The following is a 12,531-nucleotide window of genomic DNA, read 5'->3' as shown; positions in this document are numbered from 1 at the left end:
CCCGGCGCCGCGACCGCGTGCGCTGAGGTGGACGGGAGCGGATAAGCGCGGCCGGCTCGCCGCGTCGCGTCGGCGTCATCTGATCATCTCCGCCCATCCCCATGGAATCGATACCATGTATTGATGGATATGTATGAGAGCACCTCCAACGGCCGACCCAAACGGACGGCGCTTTTATCCGTTTTTTTGTCTGTTTGGGTCGGTCAGACGGACACGGATGTCCGCTTCTGCATTTAGGTCGGCGCGTGCGTCCAACGCTGGCCGGACCCATTTTAACGGCGCTAGAAAAAAAGTAAAGCATGCATATTAAAAAGAAAAACAACATTAATTAAACAGTAAAGCCGGCCACGAAAGCCGGCGAGAATCCACGCGTCCATATTTGCATTAAAAAAATAAAAACAACCTAAACTGCGAGGCGGCGCGCTGTCCTAGGCGTTGTCGTCGTCGTCCTCGGGATCCGTGAGGTCGATAAGCGTCGGCGCCGGCCCGGCCCAGGGGAACGCCGTGTTCCTGAGCGCGTTCATGTCGGGCGCAGGCTGTGCCGGCGCGGGGGGCTGTGCGGCCGCGGCCTGGCGTGCCTCCTCCTCGGCCTCGCGCTGCTCCTCCTCGAGGTCGCGCTCGAGCATATCGAGGTACTCGCCGTCGCGGCGCTCCTCGGCCACCCGGATCTGGCGCCAGTGCTCGAGGTACGCCGCCTCCTCGCCGGCGTCGCCCCCACCCAGACTGGCGGCGCGCGTACCCACTCGCGCACTACTCCCATCCAGGAGTAGCGCTCGATGGGGGACGGCTCCGGCTCGAGCTGCGGCTGCGGCTCCGGCTTGACGCGACATCGGGAAGGGGACGGCGGGGCCACCGGCGGCACCACGCAGTCGCCCGCCGCGGAGAGGGCAAGTGCCTGCGCCATTGCCGCCTCGTACCGAGCCTCCTCTTCCTCCGCCGCCTCCGCCCTGCGCCGCTCGTCCTCCTCGCTCTCCCGGTAGACGGCCGCAAGGGCCGCATGGTAGGCATCCTCCGCCGCCTGGTCCTCCTCGCGGACGACGAGCGGCGGCGGCAGCACGCTCCGGTCGACCTCGCGCACGCCCCGTCGCCTCGCCTCGTCGTGCTCGAAGGCGAACCACCTCGCCCAGTTGGGCGAGTCGGATGCGTAGGCGGCCTCGCGGCGCTGCTCCGGCGTCAGCAGCGCCCGCCGGCGCCACACCTCCTCCGCGTGAGCCCTAGCCGACCGCGGCGGCGCCGACACTGGTATCCTATCCGGATCCAGATGCCAGTCGTGCGGCAGGGTGGCGTCGGGGTACGACAGAGGCACGCAGTGCTGCCAGTGTGCACTGGCACGTTCACGCGCTGCCTTTGCCGGCGAGGCGCCGGCGGAGGCGGAGGAACTCTGAGGGGAAAGGGATGGCGGGGGCCTTGCCCTTGGCCTTACTGCTGCTGGCGCCGGAGAAGAGCCCCATCTCACTATGGTTGTGGTGGCTAGGGTTTGCCGGCGACGGGGGAGCAAAGCTTGCTAGATGTGGACGGCGAGTTTGGATGAGAACGGCCCCGCCGCACGGTCGGCTTAAAAAAGGACGAGCGTCGTCGCTGACGCGTGGGCCCGTGGTCATAAATTAAGCTGACCGTGTGGGCAGCGGGTAGTTGGACGGCCGTCATGTGAGGACGCGACGGACAGCGAGAAGGCGCGCGTAGCGTCCGTTCGGCGTCCGCGCCGACGTATTTGGGGCGCAAATTTGGGCCGCAAATGCGTCGGCGCGGACGCGATGCGGATGTGATTTTTTGTCCGCGCCGACCCAAACCAACGTAGACGGATAAAATGGATCGGCTCTTTGAAGTTGCTTTAAAGCTACTGTTATTCTAGGTTAGCATTACCGCGTATGATAGTTACATACTTAAACCGTGTCTGCCTAATCATAGCTGGAAGATAAAGATAAAAAATGGTCGTATTCAGAGGTAGAGTCAATGGCCCCGCAAAAGAAAAAAAAAGAGAAAATGGCTTCAGCTTACAAGCAAGCAAATAAGAACTTTGGGTCGTGACGTAGACTAAATGAGCAACCCTTAAATTTTGAGACTCATACATCTAATCTCGTCTAGTACTCCCTCTGTAAAGGTATTATAAAAGCGTTTAGAAATTTAGACCACTATTATAAAAGGGTTTAGATCACTAAAGTACCGAGGGGTACTTTGGATCAGAATGATGCATTTAACACACCTAAATTACCTCGCAAGACGTAAAAACACCTAACTTGTTCCGCACAAATAAAAAGCAAAAATACCAAAACCACGGATGATTTTTTTAGGGAAGATAGCTAACCACACAGATCTCGCTCTTGCAAGTCCAGATTGGGAAACGATTTACTTCGGTCGATCGGCGAAACGGTGCGCTGGTCGCGTGCAAACCGTTTGATCTCACACGATCCAACGTCCCCCTGTGTGCCCACATTGCAGGCGAAGATAGAAACCCACTGGAGACCGTGCTACAATCTCGTCGACGACAGCGAGGGCGGCGAACGGGCGAGGCTGATGCATCGACGGAGATGGCGAGTCCGCGAGCGTCGTCGACGAGGCGGTGCCCTACGGGGGCAGTTATTTTTCCTTCTGTTTTTGGAGACGACCGATGGGGAAGAAAAGGATGACGTGGCCTGAAATCAAACGGTTACAGAAGGACGAATCAGACGGATGCGCGGCGACTGGCCGAAGACCGGCGCCTAGCGTCCGTCCAGATTTTGCGATGCTCCTTCCTCTGTATACTGTAGTATACGTATATACCCATACGTAAGTACGTATAATACATCAGGCATACATGCATATCCAGTACGCGAGTTCAGTTCACGGGCCGCTCAACACCGCGGCGGGGTAGACGGCGAGGGGGATCCTGACGCTGTGCTTCTTGTCGCCCCTGAGCACCACCTCGCCGAAGCTGAACGCGTTCCCCGGCGCGGTGGTGTTGAGCACGATCCTCAGCGCCGCCGTCTCGCCGGGTGCGACGGTGAACTCGTCGGGCGACACGCGCACCGCCACGCCGTCGGGCGCGCGCACGTACGCCATGTACGTCTCGTTCTCCGCGCCCACGCTCCACACCTTCCGGTCCACCCGCCTCGACCCCACCAGGCTCGCCACCGTCACGCTCGGCGCGTTCAGATCCGAGCACCACCGCGCCCGCGACGACGGGCAGGACGCCCCCACCGCGCGCCGCACCGCGGCCTCGTCCACGCCCGGCACCGCGCACAGGAACTGCAGGTACTCCCTGTACGTGGCGTCGAACACCAGGCCCGGGTCCAGCGCGCGCGCCGCGTTGATGGCGCCCGCGCCCATGTCGAACGGCGTGGCCGCCACCACGGCGCCCACGTCCCGGCGCGCCATCAGGGGCCTCCCGGAGCGGTCGGTCACGTCGGCCGTCGTCATGATCGCCGACATGATCATGGCGGGGCTCCACTTGGGATGCCGCTGCTTGATCAGCGCCACCACCCCGGCGACGTGCGGGGTGGACATGCTCGTGCCGGATAGTATGGCGTAGCTCTCGCCCTGGACCTCCGGGAGGGCGTCGCTCGTCGGGCTCCAGGCTCCCCAGATGTGATGGCCCGGCGCCATCACGTTCGGCTTCAGGACGTCCGCCAGCTGCATCTGCGAGTTCTCTATGTTGGGCCCCCTCGACGAGTAGTCGGCGACCTCCGGCCGTTCCCCGGAGTAGCTCGCACGCCGTCCCTCCAGAATCCGGACGGTTGCTCCGAACGTGATGACAGTTCCGTCGCCGTCTCGTGCCGTGTTGTTCTCATAGTACTCCATTAGGTTCTGCACCCAGTTGCAGAAGACAATGCAGAGTTATACAGAGCAACCCAAACATTCAGAGTTACTACTGAAATTTGATTGACAACTATGTGTCTGCACTGCACTCACCATCATGTCTACTCCGTCCACAACCATGGCTGAAGGTACCGCGGTAGGAAATATGGGCTGATATTCATAGTCTACATCACCGGAATAACGATCAATGATCACGACTCCAGCAGCTCCCATCTTCTGAATCGTATCGATAATGCCGGCAAAGTTGTCACCCTGATAGTAGTTAGATGACACAATCATGCAGACAATCACCTTCCCCTGAACTAGAGATCTTATGAAGACCTTCGGATCCTGGCAACCATTAGACCCATCAGTCGAATTGTCGGTGCTCACGTCATCTGCCAGTGCTAATGGGTACATTGTGTCGCCTGGTGTTGGTGCTGGACACAAAGAAGCAAGATGGTAGAAACAAATTAAGCAACAAAGGAAGATCTGAAACAGATAGTACATACTAGTAACTGTGAATGTTTAAAAAGCTAGAATTTTACTAGCAAGTTAGGTTGAAATGAATTACGGGAAAGGCCGCCGCAAGAGAAAATTTGCCCATTTCCAGCTACGATTGTTTTGTTATACTTGCGGTCCGTTGTCGAAGCCGCGACACTTGTTATCCATGGGCTGAATGAAACTACTGAGCTCGCATCAGGGCCTCCATTGCCCACTGCTTGAACAACTGAGACTCCAGCCTTGGTGGCAAGGAGCAGTTGCGTCTCAAGCAAGTTGAGGAAAGCTGCAGGGCCAGGTGAAACCGAAGAAGGTGCCATGGAAAGACTGATAACATCGACACCATCTTCTACTGCCTACAAACAAGTCACATGGGAGACTTTAACTTACAAATCAAAATAGTAGCTTTCAGCAAACAATGTGATCACCAAACCTGGTCGACAGCAGCTATCACATCTGACATATATCCACCAAAAGGGTACGCGGCTTTGTAGACTGCAAGACTGTCAGTGCAAACCAGAAGAGAAAAATTGTTATCCTTTTTTATCTTTGGATTTACTTTCAACATCTGAATAATGGGACACTGAACATATTCTCACCGAGCTCCGGGGGCCATGCCGCTTGCATATCCAAAGTTGTAACCCCTAGAAATTGCTGGTGTATGGAAATTTCCAGCTGCGGTCGACGCTGTGTGGCTGTGCAGACATTCTTATGATCACTTCGTAGCTCTTCTGAGATTGAAAAAGAGAGAGATTCAAATAGCAGTCAGCAGCTAAGGGACATACCTGCCATGGCCATCCGGGTCATAAGGTGATGCATAGTGAATTGTAGCATTGAACTCTCCAGTTGCTTGACCAGCGCGCGCGAACCACCTAGCTCCCACTATCTTACCATTGCATGAATCAGGAGGGAATCTATCCCCAGAGCGGCACATTCCTTTGAAATTGGGAGGTGGCTGCTTTGATTGGTTCGAGAAGCTGGCAAAGCTTGGGTTTTTGGGGTCAATGCCAGTATCAATCATGCCAATGACTATTCCATCACCAGAATTCTCAGCACCACCAAGCAGTGGCCATACCCCACTGGCTCCAATGTACTTTGGAGTGTATGTGGTCATCTTCGCCATTTTGATGTCTTCTTGAACGAGTCGAACTCCTTTTGCGCCGCTAAGAATTTTAGCTGCCTGTTGCACATATAACAAAAGAGAGAGGCAACCAGTTTAAGCCTCAACAGAGACAACTGAACTATTCCTATTGTCAAAATTCAGAAAGAATAACCTGCAAAAAGATAGGGCATAAGAACTAAGAAGTTTCAAGCATGTCAGGTTCAGAACAAATGCGCTTATATTATAGTTTTATGTGAATTGATGCTGTGTTGCTCGTCTCCATGCAAACTTTTGGATTCATGTTTCAAGATACATAGAATCATACGAGAATCGAACAACTTAAAGACTGTTAATTGCTCAAAAGACAAACTGGAGCAGATTATCTGGCTTTTCAGCAAAATAACTCATGATGATATTCAACTATAGCAAAACTTCCTTCAAATTTTCCCTGCTATTTTATCTTCACGTATATACTGAATTCAGCATCATTTATGGTTGGAGTGTTATTGTTATATGTACGTTTAAAGGCTATTTCTACCCTGGAAATACTACTGAGACAGGCAAAGAATCACTGTCTGTTCAGCATGTTCTATCTATTCGATACTGGGTGTAAGTAGAGTTTTCTAATTTGTTAGTTTAACAGATAAAATGCCTAAAACAATACTATGCACTTTATAGGCTAGAAAGAGCACCTTTTCAGAGTTTGCATGAACAGCAAAGCCATTAAGCAGGTGAGTGTAGCTGTACAGTTTCTTGTAAGATCCTACGGTGAGGAATGATTCCAGGAAGACGTCGTGCTTTGTTGTGGCCATTTCCTTGTACTTCTGAGCTTCCTCGCCTCTCCTGGATGAAATTCCATCAATATGAGTTATTTTCAAAAGATAACAAAGTAAAAAGATTCAGGGATGGAGATCACGTACATTACACCCTTCCGGCTTGCCTTGTAGGAAACAACTGGATCATCCTCCATCACCACCATATAAACCTTGGCAGATACATGAGATGGACCGCGATTTAGGCTCAGTAAAGTAAGAACAGAGCATAGCACTAGAGATGGCTTGGGAAAGGCCATGGCAGTGGTGTCACTGCACAGTTGTATGAAGCTTTCCAAAACTTCCATGGTTGAACATATGTGCTTATATATGTTGTGTGAAAGAATGTTAGGTGAGGATTGGAGGGAATTAAAAAGGGCCACGGACCTGGTACATCAAGAAATGCCTTGCTCATAACTAGGCCACAAAAAGCACGCGGTAAGCGGTTCCCAACCTCCATGAGACCCTTCTTTGGCTCCTCAACTATCAGCAGTTAGCAGAATTATACTGGTCCTGGTAAGTCAAGTCGAACATATTATTTGTAGAATCACTCTATATACAAACATCTACAAAAAAAAAATGACGAACTTATCCCCAAACAACTAATGAGTTGATGAATCAGTCATCCCTTCAGAGATGGCGGATTCAGTCTTTCCTGAAATCAAATCAAAATATTAAATGTTTGGGTTCTAACTGAAGAATTAGCCTCGAAAAAAAGCTGAAGAATTAATCCATCTATGCTGGAACATCATGCGTCTGATTTGGTTTCAAGAAAGGCTAGTAGGTAACACTGCAACGCCAAGAGAGAGAAAATGCATCCCCCCCCCCCTTTGTGTGACAACAAGAACCGGCCCAGATAAATCGGCTAGGCAGCTCATGTCCTTTAGACCTTGACGCAAAAGAAAGAACCATGGAATGTACCACTCTGTTTGTTACTCTTGCCACCCCCCAAACCCAAATCACACAAAGATTCCTGTGAGGCTGCATCACGAGGCGCAAATGACTCGGAGCCAATATCCCAAGTTCCTAATTGATTGCTGCAAAAAAATCATCAGAGGCCGCTGTAACTCGCAAGTGAGCATTCGTCTAATAGTAACAGTTCAGATCGATTATGAGAACAGAAAATTAAAACAGTTCGTATGGGATGAATCCAAAGGAGCAGCAATACACAGCTGTAATGGAAGACAATCTCGAAAAAAAAGTGGAATTGAAGAAATTTACACAAAGCGCCACGCTTGCCACCGTTCCTAGGGCTTCCGTTGGCCGTCTTGACTGGTGAGTAGAGTAGAGATGGGGAATCGCCTCGCCCGCCATTCCTTTTCATTTTTTGGTGCCGGGTTTCTATTTTCTAAAGAGAAGTTTTCCCTTTTTTTAGCAGACGGAAGGAATTTTTTTTTCTCGGCTGCGGCCTTTTGGTCGGCCCAAAGCTGAGATGTTGGGCTTTCTCATGACCAAGCCAAAACCAACTCATCTAAAAAAACTCTAAACCATGTGTCAACAAAAGCCAACTCCAAACCGACGAAATCACTAAGAAGATTTTGTTGCTTGGCACTTTACAAGGTCTGGTACCTTTTCGGTGCGATCTGCTTATCACGTAGAGTTCAACCACCAATTCGGCCATCAGTTTGGCCGATGGGATACTCCAGGTGGTTCTCGGATTAACTTAGTGTGGAAAAAACTTTGGCATCTCCGCGTCGCCGGAAAAATCAAGCACTTCGGATGGAAGGTTCTAAAGGGGGTGTTGCCATGTTTCGGTGTTCTAGCTGGAAGACACATTCCTGTAATCCCCCAATGTCCGTAGAATTGGTTTGGAAGATATACAACACTGCATCTTCACATGTTCAAGGGCCATGGAAGTGTGGAATGAATTTCAGATGGCAGATGTAGTACAGAAGGCAGTGGTACAAGATCGCTCGGGGTCCATCACTCTGGAGATCCTCCTACAATCTGATTTTATGATACATGAAATACCGGCAGCAGAATTCATACTAGTGGCAATGTGGTACATTTGGTGGCAGCGGAGACAAGCGGTGAAGGGGGAAACCATACAGACTCCTGATAGAACGACCCTATCGATTAAGGTACGGGCTACAAATTTTGTTCGAGCAAACTCACCAAACCAGCCAACCCGAAAGTTAGACCAGAGATGGAGGAAACCTGGCGCGGGTATAGTGAAAATCAACGTGGATGCATCGTTCCATGCTGATACAATGGCCGGAGCCTGTGGAGCAGTGGTGAGAGATGAACATGGGAACTTCATCGCAGCGGCGAGCTGGGTTCTGCCTCATGTCGTTTCGGCAGACTCTGCAGAAATAAATGCAATAAGGTTTGGACTTATCCTTGCTGCTAATGTAGGATGTACCAAAATTGCTATTGAATCGGACAGCCTGAATGCTCTTGAGGCGGCTTCAAACCCAGAGGCATACATGGGCGGTGATGCTGCAGTTATAACCGAAGCAACAATCTTGGCGATGGAGTTTTCATCTGTTAGTGTCGTCCAATGCTGTAGGGAAGCCAATCTAGTAGCTGATAGCTTAGCAAAACATTGCTTTAGTGCTAGAGTTTCAGAAGTTTGGGACTCCTTTCCCTCTGACTTTAGTCTTCCGAAAATTGTAAACGACTTGGCCATCATTTGAGGAATAAAGTTATTGATGATAAAAAAAGTACTATTTGCAAAAGTCACTCACCTCCTCAAGTTGTGACTTGTCGCCAACCAGGGAGTTTTCCCTTTTTTTTCTTTTAAATTTGTTTATTCAAAATGTTTTATCTCTTAAACCGTGTGTTTAAATCCCAAATTATTTTCATCGTTGGATTCCTCACGTCGAGATCTTCAATACTAAACCTATGTTGATAGGTTTCGACGAACTTTTGTTTCCATAAAAAAAACCATACCGATAAAACCGAACCGGAAGCACAATTTTTTTTTCACTTTTTTTCCTTTTTCTAAAGAGGCACAACTGTGCCTCACAAAAGAGAAAAAAATGCGTTTATTAATTATGCCTCTTGCGGAAGAAAAAAATGTTTTTCCTCTTCCGATTGGCACAGTGCCTCTCGCAGAAGCAAATATGTGCCTCCACGTGAAGTAAAACATTGCCTCTCGCTGCAGCAAAAATAACACGTTTTTTTTTACTTTTTTAAGAGGCACAACCTCTCGTAGAAGCAAATTTGTGCCTCTATGAGAAGTAAATCTGTGCCTCTCACGAAAGCAAAAAAACACGTTCTTTTTACTTTTTCAAAAGGCACAATCTGTGCCTCTCACGAAATGAAAAAACACTTTATCCACGTAAAATAATATATTCTTTTGGATTTTGTTTGTCCAAAATCCTAGGGACAACTGGACAAAAATTGAAAAGCCAAAAAAATCCGTAAAAATCATCTAAACCCGAAAACACGTATAGAAAAATAAAAAAAATCTTGAAGGAGCACCCAACATGCTACTCGTGGCGATGGCTGAGATTGCGCGTCACTTGCGCAATCTCAGCCCATCAAAAGCGTCCCTTGGAAATCAAATGCAAGGAGCATTTAGAATTAGCTTTTCCTTGAGCTCCGACCATGATAAATCTAAGGAGTAACATCGAGCCAAGCGGCATCGCCGTGTGAACCGAGGGGTCGTACGGGTCCTGCATTGGAAATCAAAACGGTGAACCGATGCCAAGTCAGCAGAACCAAGTGATAAATCATGCACAACGGATTACAGCTTTCCTTAGATTAGAGGATTAATTATATCTGAACAAGTGAACAAAGGTTATGGAGAAATGTGTTCCAAACCTGATAGTTTGTTTAGGTTAAATACTTATCGCCTAAACCACTAACTCTGATGGCAATAACCGAGCTAGGTTGATTTATCTGTTACACAAACTAACAAAGTCATCTGGAAAACAAAAACTTCATCCAATTTTTTTGGAAAGCCAAAGGCTGCTTTTAATGAGTTGCTTTATTTTTCTTAAAATTCATTTACATTTCTAAAACTATGTGTCCAACATTCAACAATTTTAATCTTCACATTATTCCATATATAACTTACCATTTTAGTACTGTACTAATATTCTGTTAATTTCCACAATTTCAGAGAGTGAAGTTTCGAGATAATAGTTTTAAATTTAAATGATTTTTTTTTCAAAAACTTTAGGCAGTTGAGACTTCACAAAGTGGTAAAACTTGACAACAACCTGTTAATGCATAAGCCTACTTTTTTTCTCAATCTTTATAAGAAAGTACTTATTCAAACAACATATTTCATCTCAATACTTATTCAAATTACATGCATCGCAAATAGGATAACATGTGCCCATGTTCCATATGCTCCAATATTAACCTAGTGTTTGTCCGCGCCTGGTGGCATGGGTACCCACAGGGAAAACTAAAGATTGTATAACGTGTGCCCATGTTACATGTGTGTGGGTAAATGCGGGCGGTGGTGTTGTGTGTGCATGCCTTGTACCCACGGGGAACTGAAGATTTTATAAATTGGCACTGGTCCTTCTTATTCCTATGTAAATCATCTGATCCTTCACACGTAAAATGCAGGAAAACTTAAAAAGAACTAATTAAAATAAGACTTTGATAGATAAATTTTTGCCCACACAGATTATACACTCATCACGAAGGGGTGATTCTCCACTTGATTGGCGCGTAAATATATTTTGTTACCAATGCTAGATTCATCTTGATCCCATACCTCTCCATGTCATCAGAAGTATCACACACACATGACATGAACACCTTTCCGCGGGGCACGTATGGGCATGGGCAATTGGGCTATATATAGTAGGACTCGGTCGCCTACTTCGATGCTTCTTGATGTGGCACTGATGACAGCACCAGAGATCCTGCAGATACTTGGCTACAAAGATAGATGCAATGCCACGCTGCTCCTCGAGAACATTGAGGTCGCGCGTGCGATGCTGGATTTTTGCCTTGTCATTGAACCTGGTTACTTGGAAGGAACTTTATTTTGTGCTCGAATGTGAGCATGGCTTCGCAACGTAGACATGAAAAATGGTGAATCCTCCATGGCCCGGTTCAAGTCGTGCAGGCTGCCCAGAGAACAGTGGGCAACTCACTCACCCATGTCTTTCCCAACCCATGGAGGGGTCTTCAACCCGACGCTTGATTCCCTAAAGTAGTATGACATTGGAGGATTTCAATATTTGGGAAGTTGGTCGTTGATTCACAATATTGGCATCCTTAGGACTTCTTTCTAAGGGTTCCTTTGCCCTTTATTTTGGAGGAAAATTTCTACCCACTCAATCTTCTTGCTATGGTTCCTTTCTTTTTCGTGTGACATCAAACGCTCTCTGGTCAAAATCTTGTAGTTTTCTAATCCTATATGATTGAATATGACAGCCTAACCATGTAAATCAAATAATTAGGTGTTTTATGGGTGTTCAGTGCCCATGCTGAAGTATAGTGAGAACACAACAGCTTCTGCCTTCATCTATGTTCCAAGTTCCGTAGGGTGGGTCCAATCTGATGATGACATACCGTTCAATGTTTCATATATTTGAGCATTATTGTTTTCTCATCAATGAATATTAGCATGGTTTTCAGCATGTCCCCTACAATGTAGGCTGACATATTTAGATTAGTTGTTGGACTGCCGCTCGAGGGCAGGTAGTTCACAAACATACCAATGATTCTGAGTTTATCATGAATGTCTTGCAGTGTCTTTTTTTATTGGATTTATATAATGCACGCATTGAGCGTGCAAGATTACTAATGTGCATAATTGTGAAACACTAGGGTCTGAGCTATGATAAAATCGTCCCCTACAACTCATCACTCAAACACTCCTAGGGAAGGGATGATTCTCCGCTTGATTGGTTCGTTAGCAAATCTAATTTTGTTTTCAATGCTCGATTCATCTTGATCTCATAGCTCTCTCTCCGTGTTAGCAAAAAGTGTCACACCCACATGACATGGACACCTTTCTGCGGAAGCACACGCATGGGCAGTTAGGCACGCCTAGGCCAGTTTTGAGCAAAACCTTTTTTTTAGCAACCACGCCTAGGCCTGTAGCATCTAATCTCTACGGCTCCAGTTTGATTAACAGATTGCCAAATCAAAGCAATTAACAATTGCCATTTTTTTTTCTTCAAGGCCATCATTGAATACCTTGCGCCAGCTTAAGCAAATGATCTCTAACCTATTTGGCCCTGATTTTATTTACCTAATTGATATCTGCCTTTTGAATTTCTTTTCGGTCTTCATATATTCTTCCATGCATGCAGCAGTTTTATGTGCGCCTTTTGAGACTAAAAGGTTGTGCTCTCGGAATCTTTGACTGTGTTTTGCACTTGGCCTGGCCTCTCTTTGAAGCCTTCAGATCATTCGCTGATCGTG

At 47.9% G+C, this 12,531-nt stretch overlaps 1 protein-coding gene across 1 annotated transcript; it reads right to left on the bottom strand.

Moving 5' to 3' along the window:
* Positions 1-2,609: 2,609 nt before the first annotated feature.
* LOC123054075 (subtilisin-like protease SBT2.5) lies at positions 2,610-6,506 on the bottom strand. The gene is made up of 8 exons (XM_044477753.1): positions 6,298-6,506; positions 6,070-6,220; positions 5,061-5,455; positions 4,875-4,970; positions 4,709-4,778; positions 4,349-4,631; positions 3,889-4,214; positions 2,610-3,783 (listed from the first exon to the last, which is right to left on the bottom strand). Exons 1-8 carry the CDS (start codon positions 6,495-6,497, stop codon positions 2,821-2,823), a joined length of 2,484 nt encoding a protein of 827 aa, XP_044333688.1. The 5' UTR covers positions 6,498-6,506; the 3' UTR covers positions 2,610-2,820.
* Between the last annotated feature and the right edge of the window lie 6,025 nt (positions 6,507-12,531).

The sequence above is a fragment of the Triticum aestivum genome, chromosome 2D (assembly GCF_018294505.1).
Source record: "Triticum aestivum cultivar Chinese Spring chromosome 2D, IWGSC CS RefSeq v2.1, whole genome shotgun sequence".
Lineage (NCBI taxonomy): Eukaryota > Viridiplantae > Streptophyta > Magnoliopsida > Poales > Poaceae > Triticum > Triticum aestivum.
Note: the sequence above shows the minus strand (reverse complement) of the source record. Positions and strands in the feature narration are given on the sequence as shown.

What these genes read in the sequence shown, in the direction of transcription:
- LOC123054075 (XM_044477753.1), bottom strand. Translation starts at nt 6,497, where the DNA reads ATGGAAGTTTTGGAAAGCTTCATACAACTGTGCAGTGACACCACTGCC. An exon ending in GGCATGGCCCCCGGAGCTCG is followed by an intron (nt 4,779 to 4,874) that starts GTGAGAATATGT and finishes TTGCACTGACAG; the next exon opens with TCTTGCAGTCTACAAAGCCG. An exon ending in TGGACGGAGTAGACATGATG is followed by an intron (nt 3,784 to 3,888) that starts GTGAGTGCAGTG and finishes AACTGGGTGCAG; the next exon opens with AACCTAATGGAGTACTATGA.